Source organism: Carica papaya, chromosome 4 (genome assembly GCF_054855325.1).
Source record: "Carica papaya isolate Zhongbai chromosome 4, ASM5485532v1, whole genome shotgun sequence".
NCBI lineage: Eukaryota > Viridiplantae > Streptophyta > Magnoliopsida > Brassicales > Caricaceae > Carica > Carica papaya.
Window position 1 is genome coordinate 1324275 of NC_142312.1, and position 16477 is coordinate 1340751.

Below are 16477 nucleotides of genomic sequence, written 5' to 3' on the forward strand. Positions count from 1 at the left end.
AATTTGACTAATCTTAATGTTCAAATTAAGTTACTTAATTGGCTTCAGAGTTGACTTTTCTAACTGAAACAACAATGTTCTGAAACTACCTAGTAAAAAAGAAAAATAAAAAAGAGATTAAATTACTTTATAAACACGGATTAAGGGAAATAATCAGTAATTTTTATTTACAAGGGTAGTTTAGTCATTCTAAAAACTGTCCCGCTTTTTTTCTTGTTTGTCTTGTAAGGGTATTTTCGTCACACAAACTTTATGCATCACAACTGGCTGGACTCGCCCTTCGAAACTGTAATTGCTCGTATCCAGTTCCCCATAAATACCGGACCAGGAGCTCAAGCAAAGAACTCAAGGGATATTTACACCTCCACATAAAATATCTTTGTGTTGATCAACTAGAGCATACTTCACCGGTGAAATCTTCCGGTGACTCTTTCAACGACCTCCGGCGATTATTGGAACCTTGAAAAGCTACTTTGTCCTGGTAAATATACGTCATTTCTCGGCTTACGATTACTCTGCTAATTGGAAGTAACTGGTTGTTGACTATAGTCGATAGATTCATATCTATCGATGATCTCATGATAGATAATAGGCGATGTTGCTCTATTTGGTTGCTGACAAAATTGAAGTTCTTGTTGTTAAATTCTTCATCGTTTTTGTTTCTGATTGATTACGGCTCATAGGATTTTGGCTTTCGCGTTTGTAAGAGATTCATTTGTTTCTGCTCTTTTCTTTTCCTCGCAACCAACGGCTTCTGAAAGTTTCTCAGTTTCTTCTTCTTTTGAAGGATATAATTCATTGTTTTAAGTTAAGTACCTTTCTTCCCCGGTTTAGTGATTCGTTCTTTTCGTTTAATTGATTATGTGGATTGACTGCAGTTTCTATGAGCATTCCTTAATAATGCATAGCAGCAAACGAGTATCGTGATCCCTTTTCGTATTAATTTATTGTTTAATCATTCGTTGACTTGTAATATCAAGCTGAATGTTCGTGATTGCTTTTTTCTAATAAAGTGAATCGAGAAAGATGGTGATGGAGATGGAACAAGAGTTTGAGTGGGTTGAAGCGCAGAAAATTGAGATAAGTGTGGATCTTGTGCCTGCAGCAAAACAGCAACTTAAGTTTCTCTCAGCCGTTGATAAGAATCGTTGGCTCTATGAAGGCCCTGCGCTAAAAAGGGCAATCTATAGGTAAGTGCTTCATAATAAACTTTAGTCGAACTGTGTTGAATTTGATTTGGCTTTAAGTTTTCTCTTCCATAGACAATTGACAAGGTTATTCCTTCGAAGATCATTTGTGTATCCAGTTGTTTTCTTAATATAGTATGCTACTTTAAATTTGAAACTGAAACTAAAATTGGATCCAATAAGATGAAATTTACTCCTACTTAGCACTTTCCTTATCTCGCCAAATATCTTTGGTAAATCGTTTCTCCAAACTATGGCTTTTGAGACTCTCATAAACATCATTAGGTCCATGACTTCTTGGGAAGTCTACCTTAAAGTTTCAGTATGTGATTTTGGGGAAGACATATGATCCTATGAATGATATTTCTTTATTCTTCTCTTTGAAGGTTCTAAACTTTGGAAATGCTAATGTCAGGTACAATGCTTGTTGGCTTCCCTTACTCGCCAAACATTCCAAGTCACAGATTTTTGAAGGGCCATTGGTTGTTCCCCTTGACTGTGAGTGGATTTGGCATTGTCACAGGCTCAATCCAGTAAGGGTCTAAGTCCATAAACGTACTATACATTTTAATATGCAAATCCATGCACAGACATAGACAAGAACATATATATGTGACTTATTTTATTTACTATTAGTTTTGAGTTGCTAAGCAGTATTTCTTGTCCTGTTATTCAGCTTCGGTATAAATCTGACTGCGAGGAGCTTTATGGGGGAGCGCTTGACAATTCTAATGTTGTATCTTCTGTCAAAGGCAGTTGTGAGAGACAGACTGAAGAGCTTTGGAATAGATTATATCCTGAAGAGCCCTATAATTTAGACTTGACAAGAGCACTCTCAGAGGATATCTCTGAAAAACTTTCCAGTGTAGAAAAATGCTCCAAATATGATCTGGTTTCAGCTGTCGAAAGGCAGAGTCCTTTTTGTTATCAGGTAATGGAGAGGTGGAGTGTAGATTCTTAGTAAATCATCGTCACATCTTTCTAGATTTACTTAACAACTATGCATAGATGGCCACCTTATGATTCTAGCTTGCAGCGTCTTACTTTTGGGTTTAAACATCAAGTTTGAAAATTCTAGGCTCACTACTCATGTTGAAATTGTAGCTATATTGACTTAGATTGATTTTTGTATATACCAATTTGTATCTAACTTAGATTGATATTAGACAGTTTTATGGCAGATTTCTGAAGTTCAGCGCAGGAGCACATCCAGTTTTGTTAACCTTTAAGAGGGATAGCATTTGTTGTTCTGTAATGATTATCACTAACATTATTTTATTTGCCAGGTTTAAAAAAGTTAATCCCGGGGGAAATGATCTTTAGAACTTTGAAACACAATCCCAAGATAAACTGTCACCCATTCTTCTAATTCTACCCTTTCTAATCATGTCCTTGACCTCATTCATTACAGGTTTCTAGATTTCATATGAACGATGACATCTTTCTTGAAGAAGCTGTGGCCAGATACAAGGGTTTTCTGTACCTAATCAAGCGAAACAGAGAAAGGTCCATAAAACGTTTTTGTGTTCCAACTTATGACGTCGACCTTATCTGGCACACACATCAGCTGCATCCTGCTTCTTACTGTAAGGATTTGACCAAAATAATAGGCAAGGTGTTGGAACATGATGATATGGATTCTGACAGAACTAAAGGTAAGAAGCTCGATGTTGGGTTTTCTGGAACTACTGCACAGTGGGAAAAGACATTTGGTAATAGATATTGGAAGGCAGGGGCAATGTATCGCGGCAGTGTCCCATCTCCTCTAACAACTATTCCTTTCTCATTCAAAAGTTTGAGCAAAGAGTCAGTTACAGCAAATGGTTATAAGAAATTAATCCAGCTTCCTGACACAAAAGTTGTGGAGGTATTTTCTTCTCACCTTTCTTTTTCATTTCCTCAAATAATTGTCTTTTATGATCCATAAACTGCATAGTCTATCTTTTTTTATTTCATTTTTCTATATCATCTAATCTGGGGAATATATGAGGGCCCCGATTTTAGCTTGGATCTCAAATCTAAATAAGAACCCTGCATTACCCGTTGATCAGGAGATCTATAACCTAGGCATGAATTATCATTGCTACTCTCTGAAGTAATTTCTTATTTAACAACATAGCAACACTTCATCAGCAAGCTTTGGCGGCAGCATTTGTTTTAGCATGATTTGGAAAGTAACTCTTGATGCTATATGGTCTTTAGAAAGATTCTAATAGTTACATTTCCTTTTTTTCATGATTTTGCATGAAATGCCACAGCTTTTGGAATTAGCTATTGTTTTCTCATATATTGAGGAAACATATCATACTGTAACTGCAGAAACTTTGTTTGACTTAACCTTAAGGGTTTTCTTAATTGTTCCTTGCATCTTTTGCAGGTTGTCCTGGAGATTGTTGGAGTTAAAAACTTAACAGATGGACAGAAAGGAAGCCTCTTCGTGCTGTTTAGCAAAGCCCAGCCTGATAGGCTTTTTAATGTTAAGCGGAAGCTCACTATTTTATCTGAGTCTGGGAAGAAGCAGGTTGCTTCATTCCAATGCGAACCTACAGGCGAACTTCTCTTTGAACTTATATCCTGTTCAACTGCCAATTTCCCAATAACAAGAGCATTGAAAACACTTGGTACTGCTTCATTCTCTTTGCAAGAGTTTCTTTATCCAGCTTCAAAACTCTCTGTGGAAAAATGGTTGGAGTTGACTCCCAGATCGGGCACTCTTAATTCAAAACCCATCAGCCTACGAGTTGCTATCTCATGTACCCCTCCAGCTCAGGCGCAATTTGTGCTTCGCATGGTTCGCTCACGGCCTTTTTCGAAAGGTTCTTGTCTTTTCTCTCTTCCCAGAAAGTCCAATCATGCTAAGAGCTGGACACGTGTCATTGATGAAACTCAAACTGAGGTGATCGGCCTCCAAATGAGGTATGATTATGTTCCACATTTTCTCCTTCAAAGGATTTGACACAATCTGTTTAGGGATCTGGATTCAAACTGTTCAAGGGGTTCACATTACCCTGTTTGTATTTCAGGGACACAACAAAAGAAAAGACAAAGGATGACTGCACCCCTAGGAAGCAAGTCATTGGCATCACGGAGTCTGGTGAAACACATAATCTTGCAGAATCTGTTGGGACTCAGTGGTCCTTCATGAACTCTGAATGGCTCCTCAAGCATAACAAAGAATGCCTCGCGAATGGTCATCTGTTTGAGCTTGTAGGCACCAGGATGGTATGCATTTACTTTTGTCATTTAGCAGACATCCCTTTTAGCTTTTTTTCACTAATATGTTTCCATCGAAAGTATGTAATCAATATGATCCAAACATCTAAAATAAGTATCTTTCTACAATGAATCACAGGTTAATTATTTTGCTGTAGATTCTTTCTGTGTTCTTGTGTTGTTTTCTTCTCGATTCCTTGAATTGACATAATATTTGCATTCTCATCTGCCTGATATTTTTCCTTGCATTTCATGCACGGGTGATGCGTATTGTTTAGTTTTTCATTATGTGTTGCTTTTTTTTGTTATAACGGCGTGTATTTTATTGTTTGTCCTGAATTTATGCTTTATTTTACTTTATACATCTATGTAAGTTATTCCACTGCTATTTTGGTATCCCCACGATGATCATGGGGGATATTTCAATTGATGTTTTCTTGTTCCACACTTCAATAAGAGGCCTTAGGTTTTGTCCAAACTAATTCTACTGGTACAGGTAAGAATTTTCCCAGGCAGAAAGCTGGACTATGAACCAAAACACTGTGAAAAACAAAGATGTGAACAAGACTTTATGACTGCAGCTGAATTTTCTTCAGAACATCCATATGGAAAAGCTGTGGCGTTGCTTGACCTGAAATCTGGAGATGTGCAGGTATGAAATAAATATTTCTCAATACCAATGAAAATGTTCTCATGGCTTTACTTGTCTTGTTCTTTAACAATTAAATAAACTGTACAGGTTAAGGAAGATTGGTTGGTGTTTCCTGGTATTCTTTGTTCTTTTATACTCTATCATATCTTGAAGAGGGAAGGCTATAATGGTTTCACGGCCACTACAAAAAAGGTGGAGGTAGTTGGTGAAACTGAAAAGCTTAATGGGTTTGAAGATGAAGGCAAGCTGACTGACCTGACTGCTGCCCCTGCAAAACCTGAAATGAAGTTGACTGAGAATGCAGTGACAAGCAATGCTAACTCTGCTGGATCCGGCGGAGGATGTAGTGGACAATGTGGAGTCATGATGAAGAATGGAGTCTCTGGTGGGTGTGGTGGTGGTTGCAGTGGAGGATGTGGAAGCATTGCACACAGCGGTGGGTGTGGCAGTGGATGCGGTGGACAATGTGGAGTCATGATGAAGACTGGAGTCTCTGGTGGGTGTGGTGCTGGTTGCAGTGGAGGATGTGGAAGCATGGTACACAGCGGTGGGTGTGGCAGTGGATGCGGTGGACAATGTGGAGTCACGATGAAGAGTGGAGTCTCTGGCGGGTGTGGTGGTGGTTGCGGTGGAGGATGTGGAAGCATGGCAAACAGCGGTGGGTGTGGCAGTGGATGTGGTGGAGAATGTGGAGTCCTTATGAAGACTGGCGTCTCTGGGGGGTGCAGTGGTGTTTGCAGTGGAGAATGTGCAAGCATGGCAAACAGCAGCGGTTGTGGCAGTGGGTGTGGCAGTGGATGTGGCGGACAATGTGGAGTCATTATGAAGACTGGCGTCTCGGGGGGGTGTAGTGGTGTTTGCAGTGGAGAATGCGCAAGCATGGCAAACGGCAATGGCGATAGTGGTTGTGATGCTGATGGTTGGGGAGAAAGTGGGAACATGGTAAAGACCAGCGGGTTTGGTGATTCCATCAAGCTGACCAACGCTGAAAATTCTGTGGAGAGTGGTGGTTGTGGGAGTGGCTGCGGAAGTGGCTGCGGCAACAAATTCGGAAACGAAAACATTGGGGATGATCATAACCCTTGCATTGATGGATATTCCAAGGAAACACCTGTGTACGTGAATGAGGTAATTGCAGCCTGATGGCGTTTATCAGTCTAATTATCTTCAGAGCAATTTCCCATCTCAATAAAAAGTTTCATCAGATGTATAAGATATGAAACTACGTGTTGTTGTTAGTGTGTGTCAGAGCAGTAGACTTCGGTTTCCTGTTTCTATAAATCCACAGTCACGTCTGTTCATGAATAAGGACTGCTGGTATATGTTTTCGGGAGAAAGAAAAAAATATATAAATTGTTCTCATAATATTATGTAAGGGTATTGTGTTCTGACTTACATGAACACAATCAATATACTTAAAATAAAAAATGAGTGTGTGAATTTCAGATTTTTCACTTGACCTCCTTAATCACATTACGTGCTCTTAATCACAAATATGTATAGGTAGTACTTATAATCTCTAAATTCATTTTTACTTCCCAAATTATTATTAACCTTCTCTCTCTCTATATGTATCTTTTTGTTTAGTGTTCATTCAACGTTATGGTTAAATAGGCAAATTTTAATATAAAATCTATTCATTATCACACTTGTTTAGGTAGAGGTAGTATTTTATTTTCATATATAACTTTAAGGAATAACAATATATATATATATATATATATGAAATACAAATTTAAAATTGATAGTCAAATATATGCTAATCACAACTCTCAATTTTCCATGAGCCCAAAGACCCCACTCACTCGGAGAAAAAAAAAGTCGTGGGAACACTCTCAATACTCAATTATGTTCTTCCCTCACCGATCAATTAATTTGTAGAAAGTTAAAAAAAAAATATTAATTTTTGACAAAAATTATGTTAAGTTATGTTTTTAATTTTTAAAAAAAAACTAATTTGAATTGAATACATAATTAATTTAACATTAAAATATTATATTTGTTCCATATAATTTGAACTTGGATTAACCTAAAAGATTTACATTAGAAATTATCTTAATTTTTAAAAATCAAACTATACATTTAACCTACAAATAATTGTTGCTTAACAAGAAATCAACTTACTCAGAGATAATTATGAACAATCAATTAAGGAGACATTAATTCAATGAATTAAAAATCTCAAACACGGCCCACCAGATATATAATAATTATGCTAATTAAATCACATCCCCACAAGGAAGACCTTCAAAAGGCTTACCACTCTCTCTCTCTCTCTATATATATATATATATATATATATATATATATATATAGTTCATATGTCCAAATATAAAAGTGAAAATTATTCATAAATACATTATGAAATTACAATATACGATCATCAGCTTATAAACACAATGGAGGGATCACAGCAGCACTCGTCAAGCAAGCAGCAGCAACACAAAGCCGCCAGACTGCAAACACATACATACAACACGTACTTAAAAACACCAGCTTATATATATAGACACACACACACACACACATATATATATATGTAGATATGTTAGATTTTGTGATTACCATCCTTCAAGGAAACCAGGCTCTCTCCTGGGTGGCGGAGCAACATACTGAGGCGGCGGCATCACTGGAGGACCTTGATAGTAACCTAATTAACCATTTCGTATCAATATAAGTTTACACCTCTCATATTACTTTACATAATAAAATCAAATCTATTGCCAAACAACCCTAGATGTTAATTGATCTACCTAGTGCATTAACTTCTTAGTTTCTACCCAACAAAACCCTGAATAATTTGAATTCAGAAAGCAAAATGAGTGGAAACACAGGAACTATCATCTACATATACATCTATTTTACACATAATATGCACATATATATATATATATATATATATACCTTGAGCAGGATATGGATAAGCATACTTGGGATCACTCATAGCTGCAAAACAAAGGTGGAGGAGATGATTTCTTGTTTAAGCCGGAGAGGTGTAGAAAAGAAAAGCAGGAAGCTGCCTGAAACTTCGTGAAGAAGATTATTTTTTCTTCTAGGGCTTTGAATTTTATACCTAAAGATACAGACACCAATTATTGCCAATATCACCTTTTTTTATAAACATTTTGAAATTTAAAATTTGGTTCATTAAGTAAGTAAAATTTATACATAATATGCATATATATATATATATATATATATTATACTAATAGTAAACCATTCATTTACCCTACTTTATTTTCTTAAAAACTATGCTTTAAAATTATTTACTATTTTAATTGACCATAATAAGATAAATTATTTTTATTATACACACATTAAAATATGAACTGTTAATTATTAAAAGAAGAGATTAATAATTTATTATTAAATAAAATTAATTGAGTGAATTATATTCTATTGATATTTAATTTATTTTAAATAATAATATTATTAAAAATATTTACAATACAAAATTAGAATAAGTAATCAGATGATAAATAGTTTGTGGGGTCCATGACAGATCAGCGAATCGCACTCATGCATACCCTTACTCTGATAGTCGGTTTCTATTTGGGTTTTTTTTTTTTTTTTTGAAATTTGAAATTTGAAAAATATAATTAATTACTGTTTAATATTTATAATAAATTGTAAATTTTAATTAAATATTTAAAGAAATTAAGAGATGGTGCATGCAGGAATAAAAACTAATTGAAGCAAATTATCAAATTCTTCATTCCCAATTTGCATGTACATTCAAATGTATAAAAATTTAGAAGTGATTTAATATTTAATTTATTAAGGTTAGAAAATTTTTAAATTAATATTTAAAAATATTAATTTCAATATATATATATATATATTAGAGAAAATTATTATGGAAAGCTACCAAAAAATAAATTATTAATTAATTAATGGAAAAGAGAAAAATTTTATGTTATTTTTATAGAATTGCTGCATCATCTTCTGCCATTGGAGTGGTTGAGATTCCTTGATAAAGTCTTGTTGATCTTTTGCTTGGCCGGCTACTTTTACACCCAAGCTGAGATCATGAAACTGCCTTACATTTATACCCATTCCATCATATGATTTGTCGTCAGGCAATACATTTATGAAACTGTATATGTATTTTCATATTTGAAAAAAGCTGTTATACTTGCAGTATGTGGGTAATTAGAGTTCTTCTCTTTCTGGTTTTTTCTTATATAACCAAGTTCATGAAAAGCTCAAATCCATGTAGATAAATAGAATCAAATGGGTTTTTCTAATTGCATCAGAACACATCTCAAGTCTGAAACAATTTGTTTTGCTTTTATTATGAAAAGAAATAATGATAATACATACAGATTACACAATGATACAATTGCCTCTTTGAATTCAAGATAGCATCAATCAATTTCCACGGAAATAAAATGCTCCAGATCGCCCACCATGATAACATGGTTACCGAGGGGAATTACCCTCTTCCCGTACACATTTGCAATGCTAAGATGTTTACAAGGATCAACCATAATGCTTGTTTCAGTTGATCTGTAAGATTTAGTATGAATACGGTCAAATCCAATCAGCTGTTTCTCAGGGGTGCCCTCGAGATTTTTAGCTACTTTAGAGAACAGCATTACAACATGGCTTCCATCCATTTCCCCTGCATTCATCACAGAGATTCCTACAGAGAATCGCAAAGAATCACAAGATTTTATCTCATCAACATTCAGGTAATTTAGTTGTTCTCCTCCTTGTTGTAGCATATTCCTAGTGGAGGTTCCCGTAATGAATCTTAACAAATTTAGTTTATTTGGTGCCGACAGAAGTTTGTAAGTATAGTTAGTGTAGCTTAAGCCTTGTCCAAAACCGTAGACCCGAGGTCCAGTATAAAACCGATAAGTTCTCCCTGGGTACCCAGTAGAATGATTAGCTCGCATTCGCATGTCATTCATGGGGACCTTTGTGAATGACTCAGGATACCAAGTCACTGGAAGTCTTCCCCCTGTTTGTACATACACAGATGCGACATTAAAATACTACATTATCGAAAACAAACTCATCTGTTTTTTTTATTTAGATGCAGAAGATGCTCAAGTCTAACACTATATGATGTTCCAATATGATTTTGTTTCCTTCAAGATGTCAAGATTTTTTTGACAATCCATTCCATCTTTGACAATGATGGATTTACACAACCAAAATCATGAAAATGTCTGAATCTTGATGTTCTTTTCCAAATTATATGGCCTGTTATACTAGCAGTTCAGTGAATACCAACCTGGATTGAAGTCTCCAAAAATGATTTCAGCAAGTGCTCTTCCACCAGCTTCACCAGGGTATCCAATCCAGAGAATGCTTGCAATTCTTGGGTCTTGTTCAGCAAACAATACATCAAGGGCCCCTCCACCAGTAAGAACTAGAATTAGTGGTCTTTTACTTACAGCAGCAATAGAAGACACCAAACCCATCTGTTTACCGGGTAAGAGAAGGCTAACACGGTCATGATCTTCAGTTTCAGCAGACAAATCCAGCCCAGCTACTACAACTACAAAATCAGCATCTTTGGCAGCCCTAATTGCTTCATCAAACATGGCATCAGAATCACAAGCTACGTCAGGGCAACCAGCTGCATAAGATGCAGCCTTCACATAGGATTGAAGTCCCTCAAAAAGGCTCTTTCCGTCACATGGATAGCCTACAAACCAAGAATTCCAAAGTGGTCATTCTGGGTGAATTTGAAAAGGCTCAAGGAGAGCCCTGCTCATGGTCAGTAAATTTTGAGTCCAGTGTTTGTATTGTCTTGCACTTCTTAAATTCAAATTTTCATTCGGGTCAGGAATGAGATGTATTCAACTTTGACAATCCGATGCACCATCAGAAAGGTTGCAGATAGTAAGCATAAGAATTCCACAGCTATACAAATTATAACTTAATATTCTTCTCTTGGAAAAAATAATGAATTCTCCCAGAGCTACATAACTCGTAGACATAGACGTAAGGGAAGGACAATAGCACCAATTATGATAAAACTGAACACTTATTCCGTTTAATTTAAAAGAACAATTTACCTGAGTAACCACCGCCCAGATCACTTGTTTTGTTTGCCATTGGGCCAATTACTGCTAACGAAAAAACAGCGTTCTTATTCAAAGGCAGAAACTTATTATCATTCTTTAGAAGAACAGTTCCTTGCCTTGCTGCCTCAAGTGCCAGCATCCTGTGCTCCGGGGTGCACACATCCTGTGGTCCCAAATTTCCAAAAAACCCTTCTCTCGGGTCTCCATCAAACAGTCCAAGACGAAGTTGAACCAAAAACAGATTGAGAAGAGCTCTGTCTATCTGCTCTTCCCGCACCTTCCCTTCATCAACCGCAAATTGAGTGTTCCGAAGCATAAATGAGCCGCAGTCAATATCCAACCCTATGTACAACGAGTTCAGGAATGTAAATTTTGAGAACAACACATATTTACTAATCTAAAGCAAGACATGGAAAAGAGACCACTTATAAGAACCTGCTTGAAGAACATCAGCTACAGCATCAGTAGCTGTTTTGGCATACTTCTGATATTCATAAACTGTGGCCACCGCATCACAATCTGAAGTAATGTACCTGCACATATACATATAAGCCTCACAAACAATCAATTTCTCATTCCAGTTCACTAATTTCTAGTCCTACAAACAGTTATTATCATCAATTTTACCCTTGAAACCCCCATTCTTCTCGAGCTTTTTGTAACAGATCTTTTCGAGCACATGCAGGCACCCCATTAACTTCATTATAGGAACACATCAAGCAGCTTGCCTTGGCTTGTTCAATACAACTACGAAATGGTGCCTGAAACGTGTCTTCCATATCTTGTTCTGTAACCTACTAACAAAAGTAAATGACTAAAACTTGCGAAGCCTAATAAAGCAACTTGACAAAATAACAATAGCCATGACCACAAATGCAATGAACTAACAATTCCAAGAGATGCCAAACAAGTATCAAAGCATCTAAACATGGTGGAAGTAAAAAGGAACAATCCAGATTACTAGGGCAAGTTAACAAGCTAAGAACAGGCTCTAACCATAAGCAAGATGAACTAATGATTCTAATTGATGCCAAAACCAAGCTGCCAGAAAACCTAAATTCTGTTCTGGATTTGGCTAAACACGAATTAAATGAGGGGAAAGAAACATAACCCAGATGATAATCTGCTCTAAAACCAGCTTAAACCTTGCAGATATCGGCAGAGACAAACGGACCCAATAAAAATAGATCAACATATATGCCGCTATGTCTGGATTCTTACCACGGCATTGAAATTATATCTGCTAAAAGACCCCCAGTTATCCAAGTCATACGCAGTTAAATGTTTGCAACAAGCAGATAGCATAAGTCTATCGCCATTCAAGCCACCTGCAAAATGACTACTAGCATTCAAGTCACCACCTTGAAACCCCCTCACAAACTCAGTCGCATAAGCAGAAACAACCATGGGATCTTCACCGGGGGTTTCTTGGCCTCTTCCCCATCTGGGATCCCTAAAGATATTGATATTCGGCGCCCAGAAGGTCAACCCAGCTTGACCAACATTGTACATGCCTCTCGCCTCCACTGCTATCGCAGACCCAATCTTTAACCAGAGACTCCTGTTGAAAGAAGCAGCACTGACAATAACTTGTGGGAAGCTCGTAGCCGAAGAGACAGTTCCATTGAAGGAGACCCCGGGGCCATTAGTAGCGATCCCATGAAGCGACTCGGACCACCACTGATAAGCAGGAATACCGAGTCTCGGGATCGCTGAGGCATTGTTGGAGAGTTGCTGGATCTTTTCTTGCAGGGTTAGGAGAGAGACGAGGGACTGAGCTCGTACTGTAAGCGACAGGGATGTATCGCAAAATGGGTAGTGGCTGAAACCAGGGGGCCTACACGGGAAATCCGGGAAGGGAACCGATGTGATTGACTGGGAGATTGACAGAGAGAAAAGAAATGATTGGAGGAGGAAGAAGAAGATGGGTAGCCTAGTATGCGAAGAAGACATGGCCACCTTCCGCAATAACTGTTAGAAGGTGTCGGCTTCTGGTATTGGTCTCTGGCTCTATGGTATACAGAGATACAACAAAAAAAAAAAAATAGTATATATGGAATTAGAATAACAAATTCTAAGATATTATCAAAATGTATTATTTCAATTCTATATAAAATTAATTTTTATATTATAAATCAAATAAATTTAGATTAATTTACAGCCTAAATTTAATTTAAATAACATTATTATGCTTTAATTAAATAAATCTGGGACTTAATTAACCAAGATTAGTTCAGTCTGTAATCAAGTGTGTTCGACTCTTATTTTTACAGCTCAAAAATTTATAAATAAAAAAAATAAATTTTTGGGACCCACCAAATCATATTGCTTGGATGGTTATGGGCTTCCGATTTAAAAAGCCCAAAAGAGTATCGGCCCATTAGCATTGACAAATAAAGTTGATTATTTATATAAAATTAATTTATTTAAAAATATTATTGATATATATATAATACAATTTAATTTATAAATTATAATTATAATTTTGTTTTTATTTTATTTTAGAATATATTGATGATGTTTTTTTTTTTTTTTTTATCAGAGGAGGACACCGGAAATGACAGTCTTAATTATTTGATGTTGTGAAGATTTCGACCGGCAAGATTTTCAAGAACTGAGACAGAAATTATTTCAGTAGTGACCGAACAAAAAGCACCCTCGCAAGATACATGTGGACTAATAATTTGAAAAAAAATAAAACATAAACATACCCACATACAATATATATGTATATATGTGTGTGTGTGTGCATGGAATGAGAAAGGTTGACTAAAATTTTGGTAATGATGGTTTTGGCTGGACAAACCCAGGTATATATATATATATATATATATATATATATTTACAGATATATATTGATGACTTCGACGGTACATTGATATAAGCAGAAAAGACATGCAAGTTTTGGAGCAAGAATCATCAGAGTTAATAAAAAATAATAATAATAAAGAAACAGCCATCATCATTATATGTTATATATAATACACGTACAGAAATTATGGGCTTCTTCGTTATCATGCTGTAACCCTACGAAAATCTCCACCACAAGATGGTGGTGATTACATCCAGAAAAAACTTGACAGATGCTTCTATAGTACGTATATGTGTGTGTGTGTGTGTATATATATATAAGCAATCATGCCGAGAAGATGATAAAGAATGAAAACATGAAAGAAGAAAAAGTGATGGATAAGAATTTTTTTTTTTTTTTATTCTCTAAAATGTTTTAAGATATAAAGTTGGTGGAAGTGAAAAACAGAAGAATAAAAATAAATTCAGAGAAGAGGAGAAAAAATAAATATTACTTTGATTTTCTGATCTTATACGATAATTATAATTCATATATATATATATATATAATTCATCACTATTTATGTATTTTTTTTATGATAGTTTATACGCACATTTAGATTCCTTAGTTAAAATATTTGAGTGAATCTTAAAATTATAAGAAAATACAAAACCTTAAAGTATATTTTTGATAAAATAAAATTACGATATTTTAATATTTTATTTAAATTCAAAAAATCCGAAATCATTCTTTGTAAAATAAAATAAAGTAATAAATAGTCCGACAATTATGAGAGATGGGGGGTTAAAGAAAATTTTCCTAATTTTAATATATGATTTAATACAGGTTGTTTGGGGACCCAGAAAATAAAGGTAGCTAGAATTTCAATAATTAAAAAAGCATATTGGTGATGAAAATATTATTTTATGAGATTGCATAATTGATAATGAAGAAGATTATTTGATTTATAATTTAAAAAATGTTTTAAATTTATTTATTTTTTCTTAAAAAATTTAAATAAAATTATTTTAGAAAATTTTAATTAAATTTTTTTTTAAGTTTCTCGTTTTATTGATGAAATTCGATTATAATCAAATGTTGTAGTTTTTAAATATACCATTTTGTTAATTTTAGTAATTAAGTAGATAACACAGTAATTTAATATTTTATATTTTTTTATCCACTCGTAACCATCGAAACTAAATAAAATGATATTTAAAATAATAAATAATTATTATTAAAAAAAGATATATTGATAGAATTGATAACTTTAAAATAAATTATAAAATTATTATATTTTATGAGTATCAAACTATAAAATAAAAACGTTTATCAACATATTTAATTATCATAAATATGTTTTAGTATATTTTTTTATCTATAAAAAAAGCACATGTTACTCTTTCATTTGACTCTTCTATTAACTAAAATTTTAAAATTTTTTTAAAAAAAAATTCAATCACGTTATAACTACATTATTTTCAAATGTTATGTAACTATACTTTTTTATTATTTTTTATTTTTTTAAAAAAATATATATTGAATTCAATAAAAATAATTCTCGTACCTTTAATTATTATTTTTTTCCTATTAATTAAAATTTGATTCAACTTAAACTCAGTAATGTAAAGATTCAAATGGATTAAATTAAGGATTTAGTGAGTAAACATGCAAGCAAAATATAATTTGTGTGTATGTAATTGCATGCGAAATAGTTAAATTAATTAGAAGAAAATTATATTTGAAGCAGGGGGCCCGGGTTTCCTCTGGGACATTGAATATATTCGAAGTGGGGAACTCAACTCCTCATGCACAGGACAACAATCAGAAGTATTCGCTATGATATGATGACTGTATATAATATATATAGATATATATATATATATATTCATCTGGGTTCTCTCACATTTTTGTATATTTACATAATATATATATTATGTAACCGAGAAGAACAAGTTCAAAGTGGTTTTGGATTTCTTTCCCTTTCCAAAGGCAGTTTTGAGGTGTGTGTGTCTGTCTGTGTTTATATATATATATATTGATGTTAGGGTTGTTTTGGTATTATTTTGTTGAACAAAAAAAAAAGCGTTATACATGAAAGCATACAGACACATATATATATATATATATATATATATATATAAACCGGGGTGGTTTTTCCAGTTTTATATGGAAGAACATCCATCCATGAAATGCAAACAAAATTCACAACGTACGAATTGAACATCCACCAACCATTTCAACATAAAAATGGAATTTTACTTTTTTTAAAAAAAATTAATTAATTAATTAATTTATTAAAATCAAAGAAAAAGACAAGCAGATCCTAGCCGTTGATTTTTTAAATTTTATTTAAAAAAAAAAAAAAGAAAAAAGAAAAAGGAAAACCGCTGGCTCTGTTTAAAAATAGGCGCCGTGGTTTTTTCACTTTTCTGTGTGGTCACTGAATCTGATCCGTACCATAATATATATACATACATACACACACCAGTCTTGTCAATTAAATAATTAATTAATTTTTGTCAATTAAGTAATTTTTATTAGATATTCTGTCGCTGACTCGATTGTTGATATGCATACAGTATTACTTACC

The 16477-nt window shown here is 34.3% G+C and overlaps 2 protein-coding genes and 1 long non-coding RNA gene across 3 annotated transcripts; 1 reads left to right on the plus strand and 2 right to left on the minus strand.

Moving 5' to 3' along the window:
- Positions 1 to 308: 308 nt before the first annotated feature.
- Positions 309 to 6506, plus strand: LOC110817267 (glycine-rich domain-containing protein 1-like). Its single transcript, XM_022045728.2, has 9 exons — positions 309 to 481; positions 1014 to 1190; positions 1603 to 1720; positions 1864 to 2118; positions 2599 to 3054; positions 3565 to 4103; positions 4211 to 4409; positions 4897 to 5052; positions 5140 to 6506. Exons 2-9 carry the CDS (start codon positions 1027 to 1029, stop codon positions 6193 to 6195), a joined length of 2943 nt encoding a protein of 980 aa, XP_021901420.2. The 5' UTR covers positions 309 to 481; positions 1014 to 1026; the 3' UTR covers positions 6196 to 6506.
- Positions 6507 to 7186: 680 nt separating this feature from the next.
- LOC110825310 (uncharacterized) lies at positions 7187 to 8140 on the minus strand. Its single transcript, XR_002541750.2, has 3 exons — positions 7957 to 8140; positions 7618 to 7702; positions 7187 to 7508 (listed from the first exon to the last, which is right to left on the minus strand). It is a non-coding gene; the product is annotated as an uncharacterized LOC110825310 (long non-coding RNA).
- Positions 8141 to 9323: 1183 nt separating this feature from the next.
- Positions 9324 to 13124, minus strand: LOC110825311 (Glycosyl hydrolase family protein). The gene is made up of 6 exons (XM_088217182.1): positions 12315 to 13124; positions 11721 to 11887; positions 11529 to 11626; positions 11085 to 11435; positions 10295 to 10711; positions 9324 to 10018 (listed from the first exon to the last, which is right to left on the minus strand). The coding sequence occupies exons 1-6, from the start codon at positions 13044 to 13046 to the stop codon at positions 9420 to 9422; spliced, it is 2364 nt and encodes a 787-aa protein (XP_088073308.1). The 5' UTR covers positions 13047 to 13124; the 3' UTR covers positions 9324 to 9419.
- Positions 13125 to 16477: the final 3353 nt, after the last annotated feature.